This window comes from Mastomys coucha, unplaced genomic scaffold (assembly GCF_008632895.1).
Source record: "Mastomys coucha isolate ucsf_1 unplaced genomic scaffold, UCSF_Mcou_1 pScaffold14, whole genome shotgun sequence".
NCBI classification, from domain to species: domain Eukaryota; kingdom Metazoa; phylum Chordata; class Mammalia; order Rodentia; family Muridae; genus Mastomys; species Mastomys coucha.
In genome coordinates this window covers 117,557,787-117,581,183 of record NW_022196896.1, presented here as the reverse complement: position 1 = coordinate 117,581,183, position 23,397 = coordinate 117,557,787, and the positions used below count along the sequence as shown (strand labels likewise).

Here is a 23,397-nt window from a genome sequence, read left to right as displayed (position 1 = left end):
CTGCTCAGCCACTGCACTACACAGGCAAAAACAGTGCCAGCATCACTCTAAAGAAAGATGGAGAGTTTGGCTGGGGGCTTTGGATACCACACAAGCTGTGAGCATGGTGAACATACTGCATACAGCAGCATGGGGACTAGGGTGCCCCAGACATGCCTATCAAACTTAAGTTAACCTAGGGAAAGTATGACACAAGGGAGCCCTAAGAGAGCTGAGGGGACAGGGTTCTGGACAAACCTCTACAGCCTTCTGGTGAACTTTGAGCATGCGCTATTACACATACCTTACCCCAAAGTGATTATAAGTGTGTTCTGGGTATCGTCTTAAGTGATAACACACACTCTACATCTGCACGGCAACCATGATGCCGTATCTGAGGGGTTTCCTTTGCTTCCTATCCTCAAAGGGCCTTGAGTCCCTGGTGGGGCATAAACTTAAAGTCAAGTCCTCACTCTTGCTTATACAACACACACTCTCCACTGAGTCACCTCCCCAGTGCGTGCGTGTGTGTGTGTGTGTGTGTGTGTGTGTGTGTGTGTGTGTGTGTGTGTGTCTGTCTGTCTGTCTGTCTGTCTGTCTGTCTGTGTCTGTGTCTGTGTCTGTTTGTCTGTTGCCAATTCCTAACAGACTGTTGTCATACAAAAAGGAGGTATGATTGGTGGGGGGTGCCTGGATGGGCTACTGCTGTGGTCAGTCAGCACAGACATTCCATAATTTTGGAATCACATGTGTCCACCAAGTAAATTTGCTGATCACTTAGTCACTCCTGCTTCCTGCCCTGGTTTGTCTGCTGTGTCTCAAAAATGCCTATTAGTATCTCCCGCCATGGTGGATGTTTCTTTTGTGTCCCTTCTCAGTACTACCCACCTTAAGACCACCTGACTAAAGATAGAATGTCATTCGTCCTGTTCTTTGGGTGAACTAAAGATCTGTTGTGGCCATGCAGCCTTGGTAACATCCAGCCACAGTCTGCCCTCAGATCTCTATGCCAAGCACTTAAGATGCCACCTGGCCTTCTTTTGGCCAGGGTGCCCAGCGACTCATGTTTTTGTTATTAGCTTCTGACTGCCCTCCTTGATTTTATATGCAACCTTGCTAAATAGACCAAAGCTGGGTTGTTTCTATACCAGCCAGCTACTGTAGATGGGACCTTGGGCACTTCCAGCTCTTTCAGTCACTTACGCAGACTTATTCTATCTGGCTTGTCCTGTAGCTCCCAAGAGATAGCTTCCCTTCCTTGTTATCTCTTAATGTGAAAAGTTCCCACTGTTCCCAGTGCCCAGTTGAAAGACGTGTAGCAGGCAGCCTCACCGTGGGCCAGCATCCTCAGCAGGACCAGGAGGTGTCATTATCATGAGTGAGAAACTATTGTTCTTCATAAATTCTAATTGAACTAGGTCTTGCATGTTTCTCTGCCAGACTGTCAGCCTAGTCCCAGCCCCTCCCAGGCTGCATGTCTTCCCCTCGTTCACTTAAAGTCACTCACTAGACATTTTTGTTGTTGTCATGTGTCAACCACGTTGAGTCTGGGCCACATGGCACTCAGACTCTTCCCCCATTATTCCTCATTTCCTGCCTTCTGCAGGGCATTCTTACTGTGTCTCAAGAATATCCTGTGGCTTTTCTCTAGGAAAAGTGCCAGTATGGGCTGCATCCCACTTTGCTTCAGAAGATACCTTTGTTCCATCTTGTTGGTAGTGACAGTTTCTCTGGGCATATGGCTCCGGGTAGCTGGTCTCCTCTTGGCACATAGCAATATCAAGCCACTGCCCTTGGCTGCCCTTGCTGTGGATATGGCCTGCTTTCCCTAGCTGCATTCAGAATTCTGAGGCTGCCTTTGGTATTCTGTGATTTGTTTCCGAATACCTGTAGATTTCTGGCTTTGCTGTTCCTGTGGGGCTCTTCCCTGCCTGGGCCTGGGATTCCCCAGCTCTGGAGAGTCAGTGGCCTCCCTGCTGATCAGTGTGGCTTCTGTTCCTCCGTGGCCCTTTGGCTGCAGCATCAGGGACTGGATTCCCAGCTTACCTCCTATGTTCTAGTAGTTACACGCAGTGCTGTTCCACATGGGTCTGGAGCTCTGTGTGGCTCCCTGTCTACCAGGTCAGGTTCATCATTGAAAGCACATCGAACAGGTGTAATTGCAGTCTGTGATAATCTGAATGGACTTTGTTTTCGGGAGGTGGCATCAGTGACAGTCCCTACGTTCCTACACATCACTCAGAAACCTTCCTTTCTTGCCAGCCAGCCTTCCCTCTGCATGAGTCTTTGTCATAGCCTGAAAACCAGTTCTCACCTCTGGAGTCCACAGAACTCTAGCTACGTCTGGATGTCACCAGTGCTTCACGGGACCCTTGCTCTGTCCCACCCACCATCTGTTCTTGGTTCTTTTGCAGCCATTGGTCCTCTTTGCCTGTCACAGACTTCCCACCTCCCAGTTGCATTTTGTGATTCTGATGACATCAGGAAGTTTTGGTCAGGATTATCTGGCCAACACAAAATGTCCAGTTCATGTTGGCCAGTGTGAGCATGAAACGCCTCTTACAAGCGGGTGTGTTTGAGCACCATTGGGGAAGTTGTGTGACCTTTTGGCCGGAGGGCTGGAGGGTCAAGGCCTGAGGGTTACAGGCAGTTATGCTCACACCTGTGTTCCTACCTGTTGGCCTATGAGGGCCTGTGAGGCTTCTCTGCCATTGCACCTCCCACCAGGATTTACTGAGCCCTCAAGCCCTGAGCCAAACAAATCCTTCCTCCTATCACAGCAACATGGAAAATAAGGTCGTGGTGATAGACTGGGGGAGGGAGATTCCAATGGCCACTGTCAACAATGTACCTTCTGGCTACACAGTACAGGGTTCACCTCAATCACCAGCCTTCATTTTAAGCCACCTCTTCCCCTGCAGAGGCGCAAGTAGAGGAGCAGTGCTCTCTTCCTCCTGGAACTGTTAGCTGGTCCAACAGGAATGTCTGTGTTTGCACATGCGCACTTACTCAGTTATGTGCTGATGCTCAGTTTATGCTTCAGGTGCTGTTATCTCACTGCTCAGCCTGGTACCTGTGGCCAAAGGGCACTATTCCAAGTTGACCCTGTGTGTCCTCTGGTGTCCCTGTGGCTTGTCCTTGTTAAGCAGGTCCTAATTGTGGCTTCATCCAGGGCTGCAAGTTTCTCTGGTGTTTTCCTGCCCACCCTGGCATCAGCCATTGTTTCTTTTGTTGGTTAATGGCTTGAGGGTGCCATGTTGGCTCAAGCTGCCCCAGGCTCCGGCTGGCTCTTGTTGAGAAATGTCTTTGGTTAGGTTATGCTTCCTGGGTTGTGATTGGCAGCACTCGTGTTCAGTGCAGTTGGGGATGGATGTCACACGGGGCTGCTGGGGCTTTGGCTGGGGAAGTCTATTAGCTGTACACAGCAGCTGTCTAGGCAAGGTGAAGCCAGGCATACTCTCAGGGTCACTTTATTCTACAGCTTCCACCCAGAGGTGGGGGAACATCAGTTTCCCTTTGGGACTGGCTCTGGCTCTCCCTTTGTTGGCCTCCCTGGTCTGTAGGCTTGTCTGCACAGCTGTTGTTGCTAATGTTCATTCTGCCCCGGGCTCTGCTACTTATGACTTTATGCCCTGTTAGTAGGAGTTTCATCTGTGAGAGACCTGCTCACTTCCCTCCATCCTCCGCGTGTGCAAGAAAAGCCAGATTCAGAGACCTTGAGCACTCAGGCCAGATTGTTCTAGTGTAGCTTCCTCCCTCTGCTCTCAGTGGCACACAGAGAATGCCAAGCTGGCATTCTGTATGCAGCCTACTCCTGCCTGTCCTCCCCCTGGGAACCCATGCAATGTACCCTAAGGAGAGACTACTTGTCTCTCCTTTTTAAAAGGAAACCTTTTTTAAAAAATTACCAAGTCATACTGGCTTTTTAGAGTTGTTTCATCTTCCCTACAAATGACTTTGGAGTGAGGTACTGTCTCTGCTGGACACCGTTTAATATATGTTGCAACATTTTCTCTGTCCAATCACATTAGGGCAGTGACAGGCCTGTGATTGGACAGGAAGAGAGAGGTGGAGCTAGAGTTGGAGGAGGAGAAGGATCTTCATCATGGAGGTAGACGATGAGGACGAGTCAGACCCTGAGTGGTTATGACCAGGCTAAAGTTTTTACAAGGTTAAATTAATTGGGCCAAAATTTGTCTTTATCATTTGGCATTGAATTTATCGTATTGGCATCTTGTAATAGTGATCTTATTATTACATAGACCTGATTAGATAATTAGGCCTTAAGAGTCATGCTTTACCGGGTTTTAGGCGTTAGATGAATGATTGTGGGAGTGTGTAAAGAGTTGCATGTAAGCGAGATGTTGTTGCTAGCTGGGAGAAAATAGCAAGAACCTACCGGGACTTAGTGATGAGGCCAGACAGTGGCCAGATGGTACCAGCTCTAGAACGTGCCCAGCGGGAAAGAAAGTTTGTGGAGTAGATTCATTTTTTTAATAATTCCCAAAACAAATATGTACATAGATTATACACTGCTCATTTGCCATCATAATAGATCTGTGTCTCTTACAGCTTGAGCCTCTGCCAGAAAAGGTTCTACATCAGAGACCCAATGCCAATGCTGTCCACTCCATGGAGAAAGTGATGGACATCCACAGTAAGTGGCTGCCAAGTCATCATGGGGACCCAGGGCAGGAGCACAAGGCCTCGCCTTCCCTGGCATGTGACAAGCTAGTAGACACTCCCAGAACAAGGACCTCCTGTGCAGGGCTTCAGAAGAGTCTGGACCCCAACTTACTTGGACTGAAAACTCTGTGTCGTGCCAGAGGTCCCTAGCACAGGATGGAACGCATCCCTTGTTCAAACAAGTCCCAGGCAACAGGTACACAGCCAGACACCCACACATCGCCCTGCCTCAGGTACACCTGCTCCTCCTTGCCTGGATATGCTCTCTGATATAGTCATCCTGGTATATAAATTCATATAGATGATGCATACCTAAAGGCTTCACTCAGCTCCCTACTGGACCATTAGTTTGCCTTCAAAACTGTTTCAACTCCTGCCCTTCCTCTTAAAAAGTTGCTTAAGCAGGGCTCCCTGTGCCGAACCTTGATGTGATGTATCCACAGTACCTCTATGGCTCCCTATAAGCACAGGAAACGCCCTAGCCTAGGTACCAGCAAGTCTCCATGTGCCTGCTCCCAGAATTTCTGCTCACCCACAGCAAGGCAGTCTCATAAATGTGGAGAACCAGGTCCCACAGCAGTCCACAGCCCTGTGTTCAGGTGGCCTGTAATGCAGAAATTAGACCACAAGGGCCAGTGTTTGTGAGGGCGTTGCCAGCCAGCACCCTTCAGAAAGGCACTTTTCAGGCACAAGTAAGTCTTATGTAGGACTCTGTAGGATCCCAGCAGAAGTGGGAAAGTCGCTGAGTGTTCCCCTCTCCCCCAGGCAAGTACTGGCGCTGCCTGCAGCGTCTGTCCTCCACAGTGGGGCACTCTCTGATTGAGGCGCAAAAGTGTGAGAAGGAAGAAGCCGAGACAGTCACCGCCATGGCCTCACTGTCTGTAGGCGTCAAGCCTGCTGAAAAGAGGTGAGTCCCTGTCCATACCGTCCCTTAGGCGTGCTCATACACCTGTGCATGAGGACTTGACAGAATCTTCCTGTGTGGTGCTCAGCCTCGTGCCAGACTTGCCCATTAGGGACAGGATGGATGCTGGCATGCCCACTGACTCTACACACCAATCCTCTCCGTCAGGAAAGAACTTGCGCCTTAGTGGGGCAGGGATCTTGAGAACTCTGTGGGAAGGGGACCTGATTGCATAGGGCCTCCCTCCCCGACCATGCACCCTGCCCGCCCCCTTTTCTCCTCTGCAGGTCTGAGGAGGAGCCCATGGAGGAGGAACCTCCACTGTAGCCCAAAGCTGCTGCTCTCTCCTTTGTTTGTCTTGTCTTGAAGCTCAGCCAAGAAACTTTCCCGTGTCCCTCCTGCGTCCTGCCTTGGTGCTCTCTCTGAGTGCAAAGAGGCAGCAGGCGTGCAGCAGCAGCAGGAGGCCTTCCTGCCGCCCTGGACCACAGGTCTGGAGACGCACACGAATACCAGGCGTGGCAGATCACATGGAACACAGGACAGCGCGCAACACACGGGCACACAGACACGCGGAAGCCAAGCACACGCTGGTGGGTTCCCCCACCCCCACCCCGGCAAGCCGCGAAGGAAGAAGCTCGTGGCAACTTGGGCAGAGTTGCTGAATCAAGTTGACGTGAGGAAAATGAAAATCAAAGATCTAATAATACAGAACAAACTTGATTAAAACTGGTGCTTAACATTTGATTCTCACCCACAATCCCACAGTCTCCATGTAAACCACTCAACTCATCTTGTAGCTTTTTTTTTTTAAACAAGAAAACAAAAGCGTTTTCTATGGCTCTGGCCTGCCTTGTGAACCATAGTGGGGTGCTGTGAGGGTTCACAGCTTAGTGAGGGGCAGACTTAGAAGAAACTTTAAAGGAAAAAAAACTGGACAGAACAGAAATGTGAGCCTGGGAGTCAGCTGGAGCTTCTCGAAGCCATCGGAAGATGCGAGTTTGTGCCTTTTTTTATTGCTCTGATGGAATTTTTTGTGGCTGGGTTTTCTGAAGTCTGAGGAACAATGCCTTAAGAAAAAAAAAAAAAAAAACACCACTAAGAATTGGTGTGACAGTGTCCTGTGGCTGGCCGAGCCCGGCATTACAAGAGTGGGCACCAGCCACTGTCCCGAGGGCCGAAGTGCAGCCAGCCTTGCTTGGTTTGATCGCCGTTTAAGGAAGATGAGGTAGTTCCAAAAAGCAGCGACCGCCACCGGCAGTTTTGAAGTCTAACGCGTTTTTAAACGGATCCAAAGTGTTCTTTACTCATCCGTCACTTAGCAGTTGAGCATCTCCATTCGGTTGTGAAGCATGTCGTAGGCACACTGCAGTGTTACGATCGGAATGCTTTTCATTAAAAGCAGGTAGCATGAAGTATTGCTTAAATTTTAGGTATAAATAAATATATATATATGTATAATATATATTCCACTGTATTCCAAGCTAAGAAACTTGATTCTTACGAGATCTTGATAAAATATTTATAATGCATTTATAGACAAAGTATATATAAATATATATAATAAATCTAGACCGCAGCGGTCCTGGCAGGTGAAAGATGTGTGTTAGCTCCGAGGTGCTGCGGGCTGGGGTCTGGATGGAAGCCCAAGGGTTTTGAGCTCCAGATTGGCCAGCTTCCAGATTGCCAGCATGTTCACCCCTGGGCGACTTCCCTACCAGTTTGTACTTTAATTTTAATTATTTTCTAACAGAGCCTCTGCCCTCTCCAAGCCTCCATGCACATATGTACCTGATAAGTTTTTATAGCAAAAGATAAAAACTTGCTGTTGACTTTTGTATGAATTTTTCACAAAAAGATCCTGAAGAAAACATTATTTTGTGGATTTTACATTTTTCCTTTACCATTCAGCAGTTTTCTGAAGGTGGTAATGTCTGAAACTTTTTCTTTCTAAATTCTTACTTGTACATTTTTTTTTTAGCTCCGAAGGTTATTTTTATGGTTTGATTTTGTTTCTTTTTGTACAGCAAGCAAGGATTTGCTTTGAGCAGGTCCGCTGCTGTCATGCTTGGTTTTTAGAGCAAACTTCCCGAGATCGGACAGCAGGTCTGCGTGGCGCCCTGGTCTTGTCCAGCTCACCCGGGAGCAGCGCAGCCAGGGGCTTCTGCCCTGCAGCACTAGTAGTATTACAGGGCGGGCGGGCCGCGTGAGCCGTGAGGGTGGTTGGCATTAGTGAGTGTGGACTTGTAACCACTCCATCAGGATAGAACTCCAGCTCTAGTTTCCCAAAGACCTTTGAGGCGTGTCCACAAGCGCCTGGCCCAGAGCCTAGCCCTGCACCTGTTCAGGAATTTCCACTGGGGCCTCATAACCTGGACGCTGGCTAGAGCCACAGCCCTGGGTTTGTAGCCTGTGGCTGCTGAGCCAAGGCCTTTGTCCTTGTCCTGCGGGAACACACAGGGTCCTGAGGGACAGCCAGTCTTTGTCTTTGCTCTTTTTCTTTTTCCTGTGACAACTGACTTTTTAACTGCTAACTTCTTTTCTAGCACTTAAAGCCGCCAATTTCATTCCAAAGTATGTGGAGTCAGACTGGCGAGAGGAATTGAGATACTCAGCAGGGACATCAATTCAGCTAAGTTTCTGAATTTGGTAGCATTTACAGGGTAGATGGGAACTGGGTCAAGCTGACAGACAGACTGAGCACACATTCTTGGCCTTTTGATCGCTGGGCTGCCCTGAGTGCTGAGCTAAGACAGTGGGTAGAGAGGTCTTAGGACATGCCTGACTCTGTCCTCCCTGTGGCTACTCTGGCCCTTGGCAGAAGGAGCAGACTTGAGGGAGCCCATGCAACCTCTCCCTTGCTTGTCACTGCATGGCGACGGAGGCCAGTCAGCTGCTCTTCTGGCTGCCTTGGCCCATTTTCTGCATATCCTGCCACCTGCCCTCTTGTGCCAGCCACGACTCGTGGGAGGCACACCTCATCTTACTTTTTCAGGTGATGGGTAACAGGCCACCCAGTGGCCAGGGTACTGTGAGAGGGACTCACTTTGGTCCTATTCAGTCACCCTTTGATGCAGGGGCCTGGCCAGGGAGCCAGCTCACTCCAGCTTCCCTAGAAGCTGAAAGCATTACCTACCATATAGCCTTTTCTTCCTTTAAAGACACATGTGGCCCTTCCCCACAGTCAGCACCCAGGACAGAGGGCAGAAGGCCAGCCTTGACTCCAGGGCAGGGCCACAGCACTCCCCTGTCTGGACCTTCAACCCTCACCTTCTCCTTTCCTGTGCAAAGGCCTTGGTGGGTGCTGGAATGGGAGCTGGGAGCAAGCACTTTACATCCCTTTAAGGGAAGCCCGAAGGCACCCTGTCCTTAGGATGCGGGTGTTCACTCACCCTTGGGTCTTCCACCTGCACCCTGAGAGCCCACGCCCCACCAGCAGGCGGCTGTTCCCAAGGCCACCACCCACTGGGACATCCCAGGGCTCTGGCTTGAGGGTCGCTTTATCAAAGTGTTTCAGTTTTCCTTTACTTTCAACTCTGCCCCCAAGAGGAAGGACCATCCTGCAGTGGTCTCCACAGCACTGGTGATAGGCTTGGTCTTGTTTCTTTCCTCAGAACATTCCTTCTTCACTGGTCACAGCCACGTGCTCATTCCATCCTTCTTTTTGTAGACTTTGGGCCCATGTATTTTATGGGCATTGATACATATATAAATATATAGATATAAATATATAAATATATTTTTTTAAGTTTCCTACACCTGGAGGTTGCATGGACGTCCGCCGGCATGTCTTTATATTGTATACAGATTTTGCACGCCAAACTCGGCAGCTTTGGGGAAGGAGAAACCATGCCTTTCTTTCCCCTCTCATGATGTTTGCAGATGCAGAAATTTTTTTTTCTGTAAAACAAAACCTTGAAGGAGAAGAGGGGGGAGTTTGAGTCTTATTGAACTTATTCTTAAGAAATTGTACTTTTTATTGTAAGAAAGATAAAAGGACTACTTACACACCTGTCATTAAGAAAAGTTTACCTAGCACCTTTGACATACAATAGAGTCGATTGTATCCATGTGCAAGCTCCACTTCCAGAGCCTACTGCCTGTCTGTCAAGCTGGCGGGGGGCATTTTCTTTTGTTTTGTTGGTTTTTCTCCTTTTCTCTCCCTGCACAGGGCCAGGTGCACCCTGCCTGCTGTCACCGGCCTCTGGTCGAGAACCTGAGGTTCTGGTGAGTTCCTGTCTCAGCACAACTGTGCTGATGGATTCGTTCCTTCTGGAAGACACGGGGCTGGGGTTCCGCATTGGGCAGTCCAGGCCTTTGTGAGCCCTAGGTCTAAGCGACACTTGGCACTGGAGGAAGCTATTTCTCCCGCTCAAGGATCCGGGCGTGCTCTGCACCCGGCCTTGGTGGCCTCAGCGGCCTCACGTTGATCAAAGTCTCCTATGGAAGAGAAGAATGCAGGCTTGTTCAGGGCTGTGCACTCCACTGAGGAGGTGCCATTTCCCAATCTGTAAGAATGTTAAACATGCTGTTTCCATGTGTGCGCAGGAGGCTGACCTCATTCAGCAAGAGCTCACTACAGAAGTGTGGTCGAAGCCACTGGAGTGCTGCGACATGAAGCTGTGTGTGCTCCACAGCCACGACCGCCTTCACTCTGTAACAGCCTGTTTTCTCTTTGATTGTCTGGACCTCCCCTCCGCGGCGCTTTCTCCTCTTGGCGGAGTTGGGGGTCATGTTTGGTTTTCTCATTCTTGTTTCGTTTTGTGTGGTGGGTTTCACTGACCGGCGGTGTCCTCTGGCGGTCACCTCTTTCCACCTCCCGGGTCCAGTGTTTGTACCACATCACACACTTGTCACTCTTGTGGTGTAAATAAAGACTGCGTTAATTGCCCTCCCATCTCTGCTACCTGCTTGTTTTCTTTTCCCCAGTATGTAGACCACTCACTCCCACGCCCTGGGGAATCATTGGACCCCATCACTTGGATTGAACTCCAGCAACCTCTCACGCTTTTCCCAGCTAAGCACTCAGAGCAGGTATGGAAGTTGCCAGTTCCCACCCCTAACAGTGAATACCCAGCTCCCACCGGTCCAGGTTCACTTGTGGGGTTTGGTTTCCAGAGTAGCATCATCTACTATCAGGCTAACACCAGCTGGTCATCTAAAATTTAGCTGTAATTTCAGTTTATGTGTCTCATCTGTTCGGGCTGTGTTACAAGTTACAAACAGGGCCTGGATGTCCCTGGCTTCTGGTCTCCTACGACTGTGTCAGCCCTCTCTGAAGGCTGGGAAGGGGTGCCCTCCCACACACTCCTTGGGTTGGCAGACCTTTCCTGACTCAGCCTAGCATGGTGCCTACAGCAAAGCAACCTGGGAGAGGGCATCCCCTAGGTAGACTTGAGGGCTAGTCCTAATAAATTTCAGATATTTCCTGGTCTTTTTTTTTTTTTTTTTTTTTTTTTTTTTTTCATTTTGATAAAGAGCCAAATGCACGCCAACTATCAATTCTTCGAAGCCTTTACCTCTAATTAGATAAGAAGAAACTTGGATAATGTTCAGAACCATTCATAATAACAGTCTACTGTAAAACCTCGCTCAGTCAGAACCAAGCCCCATCAAAGCCTCACTGGGGAGCATGAAGTCATGAAGCTGGAAGGTTCATTTCAGTAGTTCCAAGAACTGTTAGGAGCACTGAAAGCTCTTGCTAACCTGTCCACTTAGGAGAGTGCTGGCCTCTAACGTGTTCTACTGAGGCTCCACCTCCTACCCATTATTAACAACCTAAGGTCACCCAAGACAGCAGTCCAGATAGTGTAGAAGGCATATTTCTGCCACTTTACTTCCCTCCATTCACTCACACTACCTCAGAGCCTGGCCCCTAAGTAGAAGCTCCCTTAGACTGGCCAGGCAGGAGCAGCAGTGAGGCCAAAGAACCTTGACTGACTAATTAGTCCCCTAGTCATGTGTAGCCTGAACAAAGGAAAGCCAAGGCTGGTTATAGGGAGTGGGGTCACCGTCACTAGTGCTAGGAAATATGTTCCCAACTACAATGACCAAATGATAGGTAGAGGCCCACCAGCAACAAGGATGCAAAATGGCCAATAAGATTGTGGGACAGGTACCTTGAGCTCTCCTAAGGTTCTAGATGAGGACACTTCCCCTGGGGCTCATTCCAAGCACCAAAATGAATGGTTACCTGGAATCCAAGGCAGCCACACCCTGCTGAGGAAGCAGTTGCAGGTGAGTGTGAATTTTCTCTTCGTGGATGGTAGGACAAGAGTTCAATAATGGAAGATTGTGTGAGAGTTGGAAGTGGGACACTGGATGAAGTAAGGCTGAGACGACTTACCCAAACGGCAGGGGCCCACAATATGGCATAAGCAGGTCAGATAAGGAATTCATCCCTTGGATTTTCATCCCAGCCATACCCCTGTGTGTAAGGGGAGGCCTGAAACCAGGACAGGAGGTCTGCTGTGAGAGACCTGACTGCTGGAGTCAGACCAAACTCAGATCTGAGGGCCCTTGCTCTATAGAGTACCACAGCAAGTTCAGGGTACACACACATACACCACCCAGGAAGAGAGGCCGGTTTTATTTCAGCAGCACCCAGGGATGATTTCCAGAATCAGCCTCACCCAGTTGGCCGCCCACTTGAGTCCCCAAGCCCTGGCCCACAGGAAGATGAATTGAGGCCGTGGTACTCATGAATGCTGGACCCTCAAGCCATCCCCCAGAATCCTGAGGAATGCAGACCTAGAAAGTGGGACCCCCCCTCCCTGGGTTCCTTAGGTTAATTTCTTCATCTGCCCTAGGGCAGCTGTGGGTTTTCTGAGCCACAAAGACTCCTGGCCCCTGTACCCACTATGGTCACCCTCTCCTCTCATTAGGTAGCTGTGTACTGTTGGGCCCTGTCCATAGAGCTGCCTCCTAGGCCCACCATCCAGAAGGCAGAAGGCACACACAGCACCCTGAGTCAGTGACTGCATGAGGACGCTGAGAGGGAAAATGGCTTGAGCTGGGTGGCAGAGTAGAGCAGTGACTGGCAAGTTGAGTGGAGGCACTGTATCCACAGAGGAGCCGGCTGAGGATGCAGGAGAGGACAGCTGGGGAAGAAAGGCAACCACAGCTTGTGAGACACTAGGGCAGGAGCACCAGAAAGACAGCAAGGCATAGCTAGGCCCAGGTTAGGAGTGGAGAAGTCTCATGAGGCCAGGAGAGTGAGCCTGCAGCACATACCCTGAACATGGCCTCCTTCCTCACCCGGCCTGACACCTGGATGCAGACACCCTCATAAACACAGCTCTGGGGACCAATCCCACCCCAGAGCAGAGCAGGTTCTCACTGGCCAGAATCAGAGCCCTGAAGTTTCCAAGTGATGACCAGATGCACGAAGCTCCAGCTATGTCCCTGAACTGATGGGGCTGCCAAGAGAAGCGGGCATTATTCATACAGGAAGAACAGAAAGCTCCCAGAAGCAAAGACAAGCCCTGAAGGTGACTCCAATGATAGTGCTCTCACTGTGCTGCTGGCAGGACCTGCAGAGTGCCTGCTCTGAAGCCAGGGCTGGGCCCACTCTAGCATCCCCTTGCCCAACAGTAATGGGCCCCAGCGCCACTGAAGCCACAGCCCCGTTGGGAGGGATGTGTCCTTCACAAACCTCTCCACGTGGTCCCCATGCCTGTCCGTGTGCCACAGTGTATTTGTTCACAGTATATTTTTATCTTTTTTTTTTCCATTTAACATTATCTCCATTATAACAAATTGCATTTTCTCTCCTAACTTTTTCCTAACAACATTTTGAGTCTGGAGAGAGGGGACAGTGGTTAAGAGCAGAGGACACAAGCCAAGTCCCCAGTACACACATCCGTGGACTCTCGACTCCCTGTAACTCTAGCTCTGAGACAGCCAACACCCAGTACCCTCTGCTGGCTTCAGGCACTAAACCCATGTGCACATACCTCCACATACACACATATGAGTGTATATAATTAAAAATAATAAAAATAAACACGATATTAGACACAAAACTGGGTATTGACAGTTTAAAACCCTCATCACGGAAAAAGGAATGCTTTATATTCATTTACTTCTACCCTTAGAATCTATTACAAACTAAATACCACCAATATTACTGCACTGAAAGGAATTACCAGGAAAGAGAAGCAGGATCAGCTCACATGAAACAAATGAATAACACCTACTAAAGGTGGAAATGGGAAGTGTAGGTCTTTCCCTTCTCAAAAGCCCAGGCTTGGGTGCTTCTCTGTCTTCACACTCAGGAGCAGAGAGCCAGCTGACACTGCAAGCTCATGACACACATGCACTGAGACCTGTGCTAGGCACCTCCCTCATCACTGTACCAAGTGGCGCAAGGATAGGGGCTTTTCCAGCTCACTGTTTGAGAGGGTGCACTCAGTCCTTCACAGGACTTCACAGACATGGTGGCCGGAACAACCCGGTCTGTAGCAGCAGATAGGTAAAGCCTCTTATTCATATCTCAGTGGATGAGGAAACATCTGGAACCAGGGCCCTCACTAACCCTCAAAGCTCACCTATCCCCCAGTGACCTACTTTCTCCAGCAAGACCTCATTACCTCAAGGCTCCACAACTTTCAAAGACAGCACCTGCTGGGAAACAAGGGTTCAAATGTATGAACCTGTGGGAGACATTTTACATTCAAACCACAACAAACCCTAAACCTTTGGACAAGATATTAGTAGAATGAATCCACTGATATACAGAAGTATAGAACCATCATAGTAAGGCGGGCTTCATCCCATGAACGCAAAGTTAGTTTAACACTTCAATGTTAATATCTAATACCTAACAATGTAGTACCTAACAGATGGTTTGAGCAAGGCTATAAGCTATGAAATCAGAATTAAAACAGGCATGAGGCTGCTTGGGTAATCACAATGTGTACCCAGTAGGCCAAGGCAAAAAGATCCAAATTCAATACTACCTCAAGAAAAAAAAATCACCATATAAAAATTAAATGTATACTATGTACTAAATGTAATTTATGTACTGTATATAATTAAGTGTATAGAAATGTAAATTTCTAAATACTAACAGTTGACAATCCAAAATTAAGTCAACAGATCTAAACCAACTGTGGAGACATAATCCCAGCTCTCGACATAGGGTGATCATGAGGCAGAGGCCTGGACCCCATGAGACCTCATGTCACAGCACTGAACTGAGATGTACTGAGAAGAATCAGAGGGCAAAGCGATGCCATAAACATGCCAGGATGCTCTGTTGATAGTGTTGGATGTTGTAAATGGTGCCCGAGAGTGTGTCGTCTGCCCTCAGCTGGCATGAGGAGTGCGGAAGCCATCAGTACAGAGTACAGAGTAAGGGTGACAGGAACAATTGGCTCATGCCGCAGATGACACCACCAATGGTGTGTTGGTGGAAATAGGCTTCCTCGGCACTGCACGGATAGAGCCTAAATGGTATCTACAGATGCCACCGGCGCTTTCCCCATGGAGCACGGGTGCCTCTGGCACTGTTAGCAGTGTGTTGGCAACCTTGACAGCGTATCTGACTATTGAAACTCTGTTGACAGACTATTAAAATATAAACACTGTCGGTGGTGTCCCTGCCACTCTGATAAGTGTGCTGACACTGTCGCCATGCTCCGAGAGCGCTGACTATGCATCGATCTCGGTACCCATGTTTTTCCAGCCCCATGTTCACACAGGCCTCACTCTAACCTCATAGGGACTCCACCACCTCTGTCTCAGTGAGCTTCCAAGCTCCCTTAGGCCTCCCCGGTTCCAGAAGCTGCTGCTGGTCCACAGGGCTATTAAACTCAAATCCAAGTTGGATGAGGTGAAACGGAGTGAAGGCCTGAGCTGTTCATCCTGGTGCAGGGAGGGCTCCGTGGTCACGTGTGGCTCCTCTCTGCCACAGCTGACGTTTGCAACTCCAGTGGGTCTCTTGGGAGTGTTGGTGTCTGTGCTCATGGGAACTTTGCTAACAGACTTCAGGTGGCAACTCCTAATCTTACGCCTTTTTATTTTTTTAACCAATGTTTGTTGAAAAGTGGCCCCCAGGTCCATGTGTCTGTGCAGGTAGTTCTCCTCATGCCCGCCGAGGGCAGACTTGGTATAGCAGAGTGATGTCGAAAGCTGCCTATGTATCTAAAGCGCTATGTGCCCCATGCCAGCAGGGGTGAGCATGGGTTGAAAGGCCACTGAAAAATAGCTGTAATGAGCACAGGGCACAAGCCCAGACCAGGAGGGTTAATTCCCCGTGCCTGCTGCCACCCCTCGGACAGTCATTTATTTTGTCCCCCAAACAGCCTTCAGGCAAGCCAGCAGCTTTGATTCCTGGCCTACAGCCAGATATCTCAGATGTAGGCTGTCCCAGAAAGGAAGCAGAACCAATCCCTGGGAAAGCTGGGACGAGATGCGTGGAAGCCCACCTGGAGCAGGCAGCTCCCATGGCACCAAGCACGATGCGAAGACAGAGGAAGAGCCAGCATGCCACCCTGGAGAGGCTGAAGGTGTGGCCAGCAGCCAGGGTCCCCTGCCTGGTAGCACTGCACATAGGGTGGGCCTCAGCCGTCTGTGTGGAGGAACATCTGGTTCTGATCCTTTGCCATCCAGGATGAGAAAGCTATTCTTGGTGGTGAGGGGAAGGGCCTATGGCCAGGAGTTCTGGCATCTCCTCCACAGGCATGCACAGTCCACCAGTATGCTCCACGGGTCTGGCAGACTCTGTTTAGCCCAACCTTGCCTGGTGCTCTGACCATTGCTGGGAGCCATGTGCCCTCAGCCAAGGAGAGAATAGGCAGTCAGTCAGTCCTAGGCTGGGGAACAGTGTTGAGATGACCTGTGGTGGCCCAGAGCTGGGACAGGTGTTCACTCATCCCTGACACCTTTGGTACCCTAGTTGGGAGAGTGTTCTCTTCTCTTGTATCATGGGTCTGAATAAGCCTCTCAAGTGTTTGTATGGAGAAAGGGCCCAATCCTGCTGCCCTGTATCTCTCTCTCTCTCTCTTTCTCTCTCTCTCTCTCTCTCTCTCTCTCTCTCTCTCTCTCTCTCTCTCTCTCTCTCTCTCTCTCTCTCTCTTTCTCTCTCTCCCTCTCTCCCTCCCTCCCCCCCCTCTCTCTGAGTAGCTCAGAACATTTTCTCCTCTGGGTCTATTTTGTCTAGAGTCTAAACTTTAGACTCTAAGCCCCGCTGTCTCCCCATCAGTTAGTGTCCTCCATGCCCCGCCCTGCAGAAGTACCTTGCATGGGACCCACCCAGCTCCTATGGAGGAGGCTCGGTCAGGGAGGTGCTGAGCAAGCAGTTGCCCTTGGGTGTCCTGGGGACTCTGCTCCTGGCTCTCCTGCTTTTGTCCCTTGGGATGGACCCTTCCTGCCTCCAAGACGGAGGCCCCTTTGGCTGATGATCTGCACACCCTCAGGGTAAGTGTGACATGCTGAGGAGACACGAGCTTGGCTCAGCATGGAAGTTTTTTCCCCTTAAATCATAGATGTATCCCCTCTGTTTTCTCTCTCTGCTCCAAGTTCAAGTTAAAATGAGCCTTAAGCCATTTGATACAACAAAGTTGCTTTGAGGCCAAGCTACTCAGAGGGCTGAGTGAGGTCTAGTGAGCACTAGTGCTCCTTGGCTACAGATGGGATGAGGACGGTACTGCCTGGGGGTGGAGCGGAGTGGCTATGTGGACAAAAGCAAGTGACTCTCTGGCCACATCCACCAAGGTCTTGCTCTCTAACACCCAGTTAAGAACATTATATTGATAAATTTCTGCGTGCTGTTTGAGCTCACTGAGGTGTCAGAACTGAGATGCCTGTGTCTGGAATCCCTAGCACCCTCCCACCCCACCCCTACCCCCACCCCCCCACCTCACCCCCACCCAGCTCTTTGAGTTCACTGAGATCTTCCTACTTTAGACCAGAGCACCCTTGAGTCAAACGTCCTCCCAGCCAACCCGAGATGGGCCTAAGAATAGACACACTGTGTTCTTAAGAACAGCTAGAAGGAAAACCATTTCCAACGGAGGTTACTACTGTCTATCACATGATATAAAAGTGCCAAACACGGAAACGGGAAGCTGGAAATTCAGCCATGGAGAGAAAGCTCAGCCAGGAACTCCCACCGACTGCCTCAACCTCCCCGTCAGTTTCTGCAGGACAGACAATGTTATTTATTTACTGCCGTTCACTCTTTCACTGGGAGGCTTGTTCTCAGACAATCTGCTCTGCTGAACTCTTAACGGAGGATTCTAGCAAGGTCACCCCAGCATGGCTTTCCCAGTCATCTGGAAGCCGTGGATGGCCCGGTTTGAGGGTGCTTTATTGTCTGTCAGCCTCTTCCTACTCATTCACTACTTCCTGTCTGGTCTTTACTTGTGCTTGCTGTGTATTTAGATGCTCATTCAACACGGATGCATTCTCCATACTACACAGAACAGGATCCCAAAGTCCCACCTCCTGCTGCCCTGGCCTTGGACGGGCACAGATCTGGGGCCTTCCCCACCCAGACCTCAAGTAACTTCACCTAAAGTCATTCCCAAGTCATTAGGGATGGGACTGCCCTTCGGACCACTACTGATGTGGAAATATGAAGTAAAAAAGCGCCCAGACAGAAAGTGAGCCAGGGGATAGGGGGAAGGAGTCCCTGAGTGTTTAAGTCTCGGGGGTCTGAATACCACCCTGGGAGAGCCTTGGGAGGTAAATCGCAGCCCAGACAGCAAAGGCCTCTCTGACAGCCTGCACGGCCCTGCGAGCCCCCACGGTTTCAGGGCTGGTGGAAGATAGGGTGGGGCACTGGACCAGAACAGGCCACCTACAGAACTCACAGCTTCTACATATGAATGCCCTCAGGCCCCTGGAGCAGGATGTCAAGGGCCTGACCCCCCAGCCTAACTCTTGAGATGCTGCAAAGAGGCACCGGGCCACAGCTGCAGCCACCCACAGAGGAGGCAATGTCCCAGCACCGGGGAGGCGTGTGGCAAAGCAGAGCACATACTTCTGTCCGAAAATAGATTTTATCTGAAGAAGAAACAGATGGGGAGGGAGACAGCTCCTCCTTTAATGGGAAGCGCAGGAAGCAGCGGGGGGTTGGGGGGGGAGTCTAGCCTAGCCTATTTTCCTCCTGTCCCTGAGGACAAGCTTGGAGACCCCCACAGACCCTGGGTCACTTAAGCAGCTGGTAAAGTGGGACCTGGCCAGCTGGAGGTTAGGCAGGTGTCCTGAGCTGGCTGAGGACCCTGATGCCCTTGCCTCCTCCTGCAGGGCCAGAGGGTCAGGAGAGGTCTCAGCACTGGCTGAAGTGACCCAAGCCACCAGGCATGGTGTAACCAAGGCTGCAGACATTAGCCGACAAGGGCCTTCACAGGGCATCCTGGCTGGGTGAGTAGACAGGGACTCGAGGGCAGCTTTCTCCAACCTAGTCCAGGACCTCAGCCCTGCTGCCCCAGATTGGCAAGTGAGGCCAGTGAAGCATCTACAGGACCTCAGCCCTGCTACCCCAGATTGGCAAGTGAGACCAGTGAAGCATCTAGAACGTAGCTGCCAGGGATCCTGGACTCTACAGCTTATTCCTATTATCCCTACAGCTGACTCTAAGTCTCATCTGGTCAAGGCCTCCCGGTATCCACACCTGTGTTACCTCTCTTTTCAGTGCCCACATTCCTCAGGACTAAGCCCACTCTCTTTATCCAGGATAATTATGCTTGTAAGATCAGCTTAAGCAGACTCTTTGGGACCAGTGGTATCTTAGAGAGAATCTAGGTCCTAACTCAAGCTAAGGGTACATTTATTTATTCCCTCCTGTCAGGCCTGGTGTGGACCACAGTAATGTGTCTGAAGCAATGGAACACACACACACACACACACACACACACACACACACCTTGGATGGAGGAGGCGGTCCAGAAAACTCACAGGCATTTACAAAGCCGTGAATACCTGTGCCTCAGTACCATGAATTGCATGTTCTCAGCTCATGCCACACACAAAACTCTGGTCCCCCCCCAAGTTAAGCTGGCACAGGACCCTACAGTCGGGAAGGCCTGAGTCATGGGATGGACATGCACGCCCTTTCCTGCAAAGGTGTCTTGCAGACAGGGTGTTAAACTACAGGAAGCATGAAAACTCATGAGTCTCTGAGGTCTGCTGCAGTCCTGGGCTGATGAGTGAGCTCAGGGCCATGGTGAAGGCTACAACCCTAGCATCCTCCTGTGAACCCCAGCCATGTCCATGAAGCCTGCTCCCTACTCTTCCCGGTTAGGAGTGGAAGCTGATGGCCCTCAGAGAGGCCCAGCTTCAGGCCCCATTATCAGAGATGCCCCTTGAGCCCAACAGGACCGCAAAGACCGAACCTCTGCAGAAGATAACGGTTACACTGGAGCCCTCCATCAATTCTAGGAGCAGGGCTGCTCTGGGCCCCACCCCAACCCTCACCACTGCCCCAGAGTTGCTGGAGGCAAGGAAAGGGTGGACTTTCTGCTTTGCTCCTGCCTTTTATCAGCAGCTATGGGACCATCAGAGACACTGAGAACCTGAATGGACCTTAGAATGGAGCTTTGCATAAAGGAGTCTACATTATCCTTATGGACAGAAGGGGGAGAGTCTAGAAGGCAGCCTATAGGACGGGCACTGGAGAGATGTTAGGATGAAGCCAAGAGTCAAAGGAGACACACAGCACGTCATGTGGTTCTGTTCCAGCTGCAAGGAGTGGGTTGGAAATAAAGCTGTAAGCTTTCTGGCAGCACAGACGGGGAAGCAACCCGACCTTAAGATGGCAAAGAATGCTCTTGCCCTGCTTCCCAGGAGCAGCCAGGACAACCCTGGAGGCTGCAGGATCTTGGCTTGGTGTTTTCTGGTTGGGGGGTTGAAATGGACAGGGAGGAGAGAGACCCTCCTTCCCATGGAAACAAGATAAACATCTAAGGACAGGGCAGCCACTAGAGATCGTTTTGTTCCCCAGGGTCACAGTACAGCCCGGGAGAGGGAAAAAAGAGGGAGGAGTGATTCACAGATGTTTCTGCAAGGTTTTTCTCTCCTTTCCTTCAGGCCCTCACTAGGGCAGTGCTGCCTGTCAGCTGTAGGTGCAGGTCTCCCAGCTGGTCCTGCCTCCAATCTGCCCGAAACCCTCTACCAAATAATGCCTGGAGCCCTATGCCATGATTCTGAGCCCCCTCTAAATATAAAGAGTGGCCCCACCTGGTGGTCACATCACCCTCCACTGACCTTACCCCTCAGGGCAAGGGCTGCCTGGCCACCCTGCTAGATCCAGGTTCCAAGTGGCTCTGCACAAGTTCTGGGTCACTTTGCCACAAAGTGCACTCATGCCATCTGTGGATGGATTAACTGTCTAATGACCAACTGACCACAACTCAAGCACTCCATGCTCACTGACAGAAAATGAGGGCGGCTGGCTCAAAGCCCAACTGGCTCACCTCCCAGGGCTGTGGGGAAAAGCTGGCAGATGCTTAGAGAAGCTGAGTGGGAGACTGGACATCCCTCTCTCTCAGAGTTATAAATATCAAACAAACAACAACAAAAACCAAGTGTCTAATTTGTCTGACGGCAAAGGCGAAGAGTGGAGAACCAGACTCCTTGAGCTTTCTGCAATGTAACCTGGAACCCACTGAGCTCCTCTGAGGGGTGAGGGAGCCATCAGAAGGGTGAGAAGACAGAAAGCCCAAGGGACATGACCTTGATAACACCTGGATTTGACCCTAGTCTTCTTTGCTGCATCTCAAACTTAATCATGAAGTGCTTAATCACGAATCACACCATCTGCAATAAAGAGGGCAACATGGACAGATACCTGAATAAAATAGAACGAGCAAGGCTGCATTATGGGACAGTACTATTATCTACAGTCTTGTCACCTTCCATCTGGACTTCTTATAGTGATGTCTAGACAGATACGGTAGTAGCCATACCCCTCATGTGCCAGAGTCAGCAAGGAGGCCACTGAACTAAAGGTTTACTCTTGTCAAGATCTATGACATACACACATGCCTTCCACGAGTATTTGAGGGACAATGGTGGCAGAGACCCAGAACCCAGAGCAGCCCTAGCTTGAAAGCCCAGCCTCTTGGGATTCCACCTTCAAAACTGGGTCCCACATGAGCCATCCCAGAGGCCTAGAACAATCAGGAACTGTCCCCTCATTGACAGAGATCTGGCTTCTGGGTGGTCGGACACTGGTCTGCATGAGTCACTTGGCCCGTGAGGGAGCCGTACCAGCTCCCCACGCCCACATGTCATGGTCCCAGCCCAAAATGTTTTCTACACTCCTTTGTCTTTGCAACAATTCTAGGAAACTTTTATAACCTTGTAAAAGAAGAAGTAAGAATTGGAAAGAGAAGCCCAGCAGACAAGCCGGGGGAGGGTGGGAAGGGTACAAGCCGCTCAAAGACAGAACCATGAAGGCCAGCAGCCAGCTCAGGGTGGGCCTGGCTCTTTCGTGTGCTCTGAGCCTTGGCTCCCTTGGGCTTGGCTTAGGGAAACACTCCATCAACTTCACACTCAAAAATACAGTCTGGTCTGAAGAAAGGTGTCCTGGTGTTTGCCAGAGCGCGGCCGCTATCCTCTCCCCGTTTGACCTCCTGGGGACTCTTGGGCCCTCATGTTCCTGTGCACTGCAGACTGTCAGCCTTCATGGATTCTCTCTCAAGGAGTTCCTGCCCGTGCTCCTGTCCAGTGACCACTTGTACTGCTTGGGTAGAGAAAGCACATGTGTTCCTGCAACCGTCACAGGCTGATGGAGGTTTCCATTATTTTTCTACTGTTCAGTGGGTTTGGAGGAAAGATGGCAGCCCATGGACCCAGCCTCCACTTTAAAGGAATGGCCTTCTCTTTCCCCTTGGTAACAATGGTTCCCTCTTTCTCTCTCTCTGTCTCTCCCTCTCTCTGTCTCTCTCTCTCTCTGTCTCTTTCTGTCTCTGTCTCTCTGTCTCTCTCTGTGTCTGTCTCTCTGTGTCTCTCTCTGTGTGTCTCTCTCTGTCTCTCTCTGTTTCTTTCTGTCTCTCTGTCTCTCTGTCTCTCTCTCCCTGAATGTGGGCTCTCCGGAGCCTTGACTTAGGACTGTTGAAGAAATACGGTACCTAGGTCCTTTGAGAAAGTAAGAATGCAGACATCAGACAGAGGTGGGTGGAGCGCTGTGAGGTGGGTGGAGACTGATGTGGTCTACATAGTAACTACATGCCACTCAGGGCTACATCCACTGCTCTTGGGGAGATCTGAATTTTCAGGAGAGGAGGAGCCAGGGGTCTCAGCAGCCTCTGTACCCTAAAAACTATTCAAGGAGGTAAAGACAGCACCACAATTTCAGGCTGTTCACTGCCCCCTTGCTTCTGACTAGAAAGCATGAGGAAAAGTTCTCTTAGTCCACCTTGCGGCAAGAGTACTGTGGCTTTGAAGACTGAAGAACAGGGAACAGAGGTTGAGGGTTGAACACATCCTTAGCTGCTGTGATGGGGCTGTGTGTAAAATGTCATTGTTTGCTTGTTTAAGAGTGTGTCTCCTAAAGTTTCAATAAGAAGGCTGGGCAGTGGTGGTGCATGCCTTTAATCCCAGCACTTGGGAGGCAGAGGCAGGTGGATTTCTGAGTTCGAGGCCAGCCTGGTCTACAGAGTGAGTTCCAGGACAGCCAGGACTACACAGAGAAACCCTGTCTCGAAAAACCAAAAAAAGAAAAAGAAAAAAGTTTCAATAAGAAAATGCATACTGTTTTCCCTTCATGTCAAGGAAAACCAGTTTATTTATTAAAACAGAAGGACTTGTAAAGGTACTGGCTGGCTTGGACTAGTCCAACAACCAGCCCCACCCTCACCCCCACCCTCACTCCCACCCAC

The 23,397-nt window shown here is 50.3% G+C and overlaps 2 protein-coding genes across 8 annotated transcripts in view; both read left to right on the top strand.

Moving 5' to 3' along the window:
• The window catches only part of Hdac4 (histone deacetylase 4), a 257,625-nt gene extending 247,162 nt beyond the window's left edge, over window positions 1–10,463 (top strand). For all 7 annotated transcript variants that reach the window (XM_031368438.1, XM_031368437.1, XM_031368434.1 and 4 more), the window contains 3 exons: window positions 4,552–4,636; window positions 5,431–5,572; window positions 5,857–10,463. In XM_031368438.1, coding sequence (XP_031224298.1) covers window positions 4,552–4,636; window positions 5,431–5,572; window positions 5,857–5,896 — 267 coding nt within the window. In that variant the 3' untranslated portion in view covers window positions 5,897–10,463. The remainder of the gene's footprint in view (window positions 1–4,551; window positions 4,637–5,430; window positions 5,573–5,856) is intronic.
• The window catches only part of Per2 (period circadian regulator 2), a 750,618-nt gene that overhangs the window by 214,566 nt on the left and 512,655 nt on the right, over window positions 1–23,397 (top strand). The window lies entirely within an intron of this gene.